The sequence below is a fragment of the Nicotiana attenuata genome, unplaced genomic scaffold, assembly GCF_001879085.1.
Source record: "Nicotiana attenuata strain UT unplaced genomic scaffold, NIATTr2, whole genome shotgun sequence".
NCBI lineage: Eukaryota > Viridiplantae > Streptophyta > Magnoliopsida > Solanales > Solanaceae > Nicotiana > Nicotiana attenuata.
This window is the reverse complement of record NW_017672775.1, coordinates 64,565-70,843: the sequence shown is the minus strand read 5'-3', so window position 1 is coordinate 70,843 and position 6,279 is coordinate 64,565. Positions and strand designations below refer to the sequence as shown.

The following is a 6,279-nucleotide window of genomic DNA, read 5'->3' as shown; positions in this document are numbered from 1 at the left end:
AACCATACTAAAGGCTATGGCCGAAATAACGCGGCTCGGAGACGTCCGAATCCCTCAATAAAAATAGGCCTTCGAATTCTCGGAAAACCGATTAATAAAGGCTACCCTCGGCAGAATAATCAAAGTGCTTCGATAAAACCTGCCCTCGAAAAACATTAAGAGGTATCGAATTATTCAAATGCAAACTTGTGCTAAGGCACAAAAACAAAAGGGTTTTGATCGACACTAATCCCTCAAAAAACCCAATGGGTAAAAAATGCATGCCAAGGCATAAAGAAATTTTTTAAGACGTAAAGGGCAAATAATAGCCATCTCTTAGAGGCCATTCGACCCGATCTAAAAGAGCCTAAGGGCCAATACACTTAGGGTTTGAGATCCTGTTCTCACTCCATCTGAATCCAAGGGTTCGATTATCCCGAGCCTAAATACACAGTAACCTGATTATGGCTCGGGGACTCACCATTATCCGTTACAAACCCTTAAGGGTCTATGCCCCAAAGTTCGAACCTTATTCGAACTCGACCACGATAACTTCAAGGAAGCCATCCGAGATAAAATCCAGAACAGACCATTCAATGAATGAAATTATTGCAAGAATTTTGTAAGGCAAGAAACACCGAGAAGACATTCAAGGATAATTTTCTTTTATATACTTGAAAAAAGATATGTACAAGAAACCGACAAGAGGTCTTAAAAAAAGAAAAATACAAAAAGAGAAAGAAAAATCCTATATGCCCGGGGCTGGTTTCTCCCTCGGGAGCAACTTCCTCTTCGGTCCCCTCTTCATTGTCAGATCCGCCTTGGCTGCCTTCATCGTCGTCGGAGGAGGAGACAAGAAATCTGGCATCAGCTTCGAGCGCCTTTGCTTGAGCTATCTCTTCAGTGAGGTCGAAACCTCGAGCGTGGATTTCTTCAAGGGTCTCCCTCCGGGATTGGCACTTGGCCAAATCATTACTCTGTTTCTCCCGGTCAGAGGCTTCCCTTAGCTCCGTTTGAGCAGCCTCAGCATCCCTTAAGTACACGGCAATGGTTTTATTAGCCATGACCTTCGTCTTCTCGACCTCAGCCCTGGCCTCTGCAAGCTTGACCTCGAGTTCGTCGATCCTTTTGGCCTGGGACAAACTTTTCTCTCTAGCACCTCGGAGTTGGGCCTAAGCCGATGCCAGTTTGGCTAAAGCGGCCTCCTTCTCCACAGTCTGGCGGTCCATATTCTCCTTCCACCAGTTGCAGTCGGCCTTGACCTGATCGACCTCCCCTCAAATCAACTCGATCCTATCCAGTTTTTGCTGCAGCTGAGACATTGAAGTATTAGCCTCTACAGTTGGATCGAGTAGACCATACTTTTTCAAAATGACAGTTACCTGCTTGTCTAGCTCGGCCTCATTTTTACGAGCCTTGGCCTGGTCTGCCCTAAGGTCCTCGAGCTCCTCCTTCTTTTGACTGCAAAGGAGCTTCAGGGCCTTCCCTTCATCCGAGGTCTTCTGGAGCTCGACTTCACATTGGCTCAGGTCGGCCCTGAACCTGGTGAAAGCCTACACAAGAAAAAGGAAATCAGTTAGGGAAAAAAGTGAAGAAGAAGAATGAAATTGCAACGATAGGAATCAATGCTTACTTGAGAGAAAAGGCGTTGAGCCTCTTCGAAAAGAGTAGCTGCGTCGTTGAGATCGGCGACATCATCGACCCCGATAAAGCAATCTCGAAAAGGATATTCTTCACTAGGGACTCCGCTTAAGTCAGGCATGTGCAGCGCTCGAGCCTCCCTTATGCACTCCTGAGAATAAGTCGGTAGAGGAGGAGAGTGACCTATTGTCATGGCCCCGAGAAAATCACTCAGGGCGCTTTGTTCAGCTTTGGGTTTTTCGGAACCTGTCCCCTTTGGTGTGCTTGTTGATGGTCGAGGAACGATCTCAACCTCGGGTGATTCACGGGCCTTGACCGCGTCTTTCTTCGGAGCCTCCTCACCACGAGGCAGGGTCTCCGGTTCGGAGGGCTTGGCATCTTCGGCTGGTTTCCTGGCTTGGGTCACCAGCGCTGATTCTTCGCCCTCGTCTTCTTCTTCATCATTCTGCTGGTGGACTGAGTCTTCGGGCTCGAAACCCTTTTTCTCTTATTATCTTTCCCTGATTTCGGAATCGGGGACTCGGTATCTTCCCCGGGCGGGACTGGCCTCATTTCAGAGATATCTCCAATGCCTAGATGAATGATAATTAGGTATGAGTAAAGTAACCAGTAAAGGGGAAAGCATCAAATACCTGTGAGAAGAACTTACCGTGGTGTTTGGCTTCCCATTTGCCCCTTGCCAAGTCACGCCATCGGCGCTCGTCATACGAGGAGGTCGCAACTAGTTTACGGACCCAATCTTCGAGGTCGACGACTGCATGGGGCATCCAAGCAACCGTTGCAAAAAAGGTGAAGGCATCACGCAATGCGAAAACAGAATACAAAAAGCTACTGGAAAAAACTTCACTTACGATCGGGGTTCCACTTCTCTGGAAACGGTATTTTCTCCTCTGGGATGATGTCACAGGTCCTCACTCGCACGAACCGGCTCATCCAGCCCTGGTCCTTATACTCGTCATTGCTAGCAAAAAAAGCCTTGGTCGACCGGCGTTGGAGCTTGATCAACCCTCGAAAAAGCTGAGGACGATACAATCGGGTAAGGTGATTGAGGGTGAACTCTAGCCCCCCGTCCTTGCTGGAGAAATGGAGAAGCATGATTACTATACGCCAGAAAGAAGGATGGATCTGGCCGAGGGTGACCTGATACCTCTTGCAGAAGTCGATCACAATTGGATCGATGGGACCAAACGTGAAGGGGTAAGTGTAAACACTTAGGAACCCTTCCACATGAGTAGTGATACTCTCCTCGGGGGCGGGGATCTGTACCACGACCTCGTTCCCCCAGCCACAGTCCTTCTTCATGGCCTTGAGGTGCTTCTCCGTTATCGAGCAAATATACCTCGATATATGCTCGCCCAGGAATTGCGGGTGGATTTTTAACTTTGAAGTCTTTCTTTATGACACAGGGGCCGGGAATAATCTCTTAAAAGGCCAGCGCTTTATCACCGGCCGGCCGGGAAGAGGAGGAGGAAGCTTTCTCCTTTTGAGGAACTATTTTGGAGGTTTTCGCCATTGATTTCGGTTAGAAAAAGCGGAAATAGGCGGAGCTTGATATCTTTCGGCACTAAAAGGGCGAGAATAACAGGTAATGAGAGAGAAAGATGAAGAGGGGGAGAGATATGGGAAGTTTGAAGGTGGTTTGAAGATGGAAGTAAAGTTTTTTATTCGAATTTGAGTCTTGTCTTTATAGGCAAGCGGCGACGGTTCGACGGCGCTAGTGGTCGACCACCACTGGCGAAGCATTTAATATTTTGGGGAAGCGAACCGACAGGATGTTTCGGTCACTTCGAGCGCCTACGTCACGGGAATAACATCATCATCAAGGATTCCGAAAAATCGAGGCTCAAGTCGTTTCTTATCATTTTATTCTAAGAAACGCGGGGACTATCTGTATACGGTCGAAATCAGGTGTGCCGGATTTCGTAGGCTCGAGGGGTCACTTCGAGAATAAGTTCAAAATGGACCGGGCTCGAGCCTGATGGCGGAATACAAGACTCGAAGATCGAAGTGTTCGATGAACACCGAGGCCAAGTATGACCAACCTCGAGATAATACCGTTATGGTTTTATAACAGAAAGAGCAAGATTCCCGCAGTGGCCCTAAGATCACGGCGTAAATTCCGGAACGGATTTGTACTAGGCGGTGAGACAGCTCTCCAATAAGATTCCCTACTAAAAATGGAAATGTACCTTATTTAGGACTCCCCTATTATATAAAGGGGAGCCCATTCATTTGTAACATCATCAATCATTGACAAGATAATATACATACACCACTTTCTTGCTTACTTTTCATCTGAATTGCCTTATTATTTTATTGTTTTGACTAACCTACCTCGAGGCTGCCATAGCTCGAGGTCGGGACTTGGTTGCACACTGGTTTGACCTACTTTACTCTTTAATTTATACATTTGATTCTTTGTTTATCAATTAGTATTGGATTAAATCACATATCTCTAAAACCACAATACAAGTTTAATTGTTACTCGGATTTTAGGGTAAACAATAATGTACAGCCATAGCATATTAATTTTAACCAACGCGTTTTGATTTAAAGACTTGGAACTGCTTGCGCTGGATGTAGCTCCGAATTTAAGCCTGCAAGTAAAATTACAGTTAGTAAACTTTTCTTTTTTGGTTGAAAAAGATGAAGGAAAAGAGATACTGTAATTAAAAGGCCAAAATGTTCTTGCCTTGCCAGAAATATTATTTGATAACCAATCAAGACCTTCATAAAGCCCCTGCCCAGATGTTGCACAAGCACTCTGGATGTACCTAAAAGACGTAGACAACACGTACACGCAGATTCCTTAGCTACTTAATTAGTTGGAAACTGTTTTTAAAATATTTGACATTTACTTTTATTTCCCAGTTTAATCTTTAGTGCTCTAACTGGTGAAGTGTTAATTAAGTGAAACATTTGAGAGAAATAGAAAAGATAGTTACGGCTATGAAATATGTTTTACCAGCGTCGTTGACGGAGCGAATGCAGACCAAGTTTATCAGTAATTTCTGCAACACTCATAGCATTTGGAAGGTCTTGTTTATTGGCAAACACAAGAACGGTAGCGCCTCGTAATTCTTCCTGCTTAAACCATCATTTAATTTCAGTTAACGTCAATTGATACTTTTAATTTTTATATTATTAGTTGTAATATTACCTCATTAAGCATGCGATGGAGCTCATCTCTCGCTTCTGTAATTCTATCTCTATCATTACTATCTACCACAAAGATTAGACCCTGAGTGTTCTGAAAGTAGTGCCTCCATAGAGGCCGGATCTGTAAAATTAGTACAACAAATTAGATAACTCATAATTAGCTTTGATTGGGATTCTTCCAGTGTTAAATACCTTATCTTGTCCACCTACATCCCATACCGTGAAGCTCGAATTCTTGTATTCCACCGTCTCCACGTTAAATCCTAGGGATTAATATATTAAAAGATTAAGTTATACTCTATATATTAACAATATAAAGAATTTTTATATTGTAGTAATCAACAGTAGAAAGAGTGGAGATAGCAAATACCAATTGTAGGAATGGTGGTGACAATCTCCCCAAGTTTTAACTTGTACAAGATGGTTGTTTTACCAGCTGCATCGAGTCCCACCATTAATATTCTCATTTCTTTCTTAGCAAATAGCATTTTTACAAACTTGGATATTGACATACCCATTGTTGCTCTACAATCCTTCAACACACAACTACTAGCTAGTGCAGAGAATTCACTTAATTTATCTGCAATTTCCTAATAGCCTAATATTCAATTAAAGAGTCAACCAAAGAGTTTTTGAATACAAATAGTGAATCGCTTGTCCAAAACTTAAAGGAAAAAATAAAGAATATGATTCTGATAAGTTTCGAGGAGAATAAAGCATGCAAATTAATTCTATTTCACTTTAGGCTAAGAAGGCATCTATCCTTTCGCCCATAATGTGATCAGTCCATTGGCGATTCGTTTCCAAAAAGCAGGTTCCCTTGTTAAACTTGCAAATCAATGTACAACTTGTATGAGAAGTAAAGAGTCTACTTTTAAGTATTACTCCATCTCGTCCATAATAATTGCCTTTTTTGCTTTTGGCATATCCCTTAAAAAAGTACTAACTCTCGGAGAAAAAAAGGTATATTGACTAAATTATGTATTGGGAAAAAATCGATATTACACTTGGAATTAATTATGTGGCTGACGTGTCAAGACACGTGGATTATTAGAAGAGTGACAGCTGGCAAAGAGTGCTCAAAGAGATACGAGTCTTAACAGGTACGAGCGAAGTATCATAAAGACAAGAAGGAACGGTCACTCGGTCCTCTTGATAATTTGAAGAGATGCCGGTGGAATGAACCAAGACAATAAAAAGTACATATTCGTAATATCTCCAATTAATGAGTGTAAATGATAGGAAACGTTATAGAATCTTCACGAAACAGTTACGATTGTTAATTATAACATTTTATTAATGTCATTAAATGCTCATAATGGCTCTATTATGAAAGGAAAGAAACGTTGTACTTGGAAATAGCTATAAAAGCGAGAGAAGTAACATTTGTATGGGGACACTGATGATTATTGGAATATACTTATTTACATTGTTTTACATTGCTTACTCGGCTACTTTTCAGTCCAATTTTCCTCTCTTGTTATATAATTATCTCTTTAT

At 42.5% G+C, this 6,279-nt stretch overlaps 2 protein-coding genes across 4 annotated transcripts; both read right to left on the bottom strand.

Moving 5' to 3' along the window:
• Positions 1 to 627: 627 nt before the first annotated feature.
• LOC109214462 lies at positions 628 to 3,761 on the bottom strand. Of its 2 annotated transcripts, none has more exons than XM_019378376.1 (5): positions 2,472 to 3,761; positions 2,270 to 2,374; positions 1,613 to 2,192; positions 1,362 to 1,532; positions 628 to 1,292 (listed from the first exon to the last, which is right to left on the bottom strand). In XM_019378376.1, the coding sequence occupies exons 1-3, from the start codon at positions 2,920 to 2,922 to the stop codon at positions 2,023 to 2,025; spliced, it is 726 nt and encodes a 241-aa protein (XP_019233921.1). In that variant the 5' UTR covers positions 2,923 to 3,761; the 3' UTR covers positions 628 to 1,292; positions 1,362 to 1,532; positions 1,613 to 2,022. The 2 variants fall into 2 exon arrangements, with proteins under 2 accessions (XP_019233921.1, XP_019233922.1); XM_019378377.1 differs by having other exon boundaries at positions 2,472 to 3,686.
• A 311-nt stretch (positions 3,762 to 4,072) lies between these two features.
• Positions 4,073 to 5,429, bottom strand: LOC109214463 (ADP-ribosylation factor 2-B-like). Of its 2 annotated transcripts, none has more exons than XM_019378379.1 (6): positions 5,150 to 5,429; positions 4,999 to 5,042; positions 4,781 to 4,900; positions 4,586 to 4,704; positions 4,313 to 4,394; positions 4,073 to 4,217 (listed from the first exon to the last, which is right to left on the bottom strand). In XM_019378379.1, the coding sequence occupies exons 1-6, from the start codon at positions 5,295 to 5,297 to the stop codon at positions 4,212 to 4,214; spliced, it is 519 nt and encodes a 172-aa protein (XP_019233924.1). In that variant the 5' UTR covers positions 5,298 to 5,429; the 3' UTR covers positions 4,073 to 4,211. The 2 variants fall into 2 exon arrangements, with proteins under 2 accessions (XP_019233924.1, XP_019233923.1); XM_019378378.1 differs by having other exon boundaries at positions 4,972 to 5,042; positions 5,150 to 5,427.
• Positions 5,430 to 6,279: the final 850 nt, after the last annotated feature.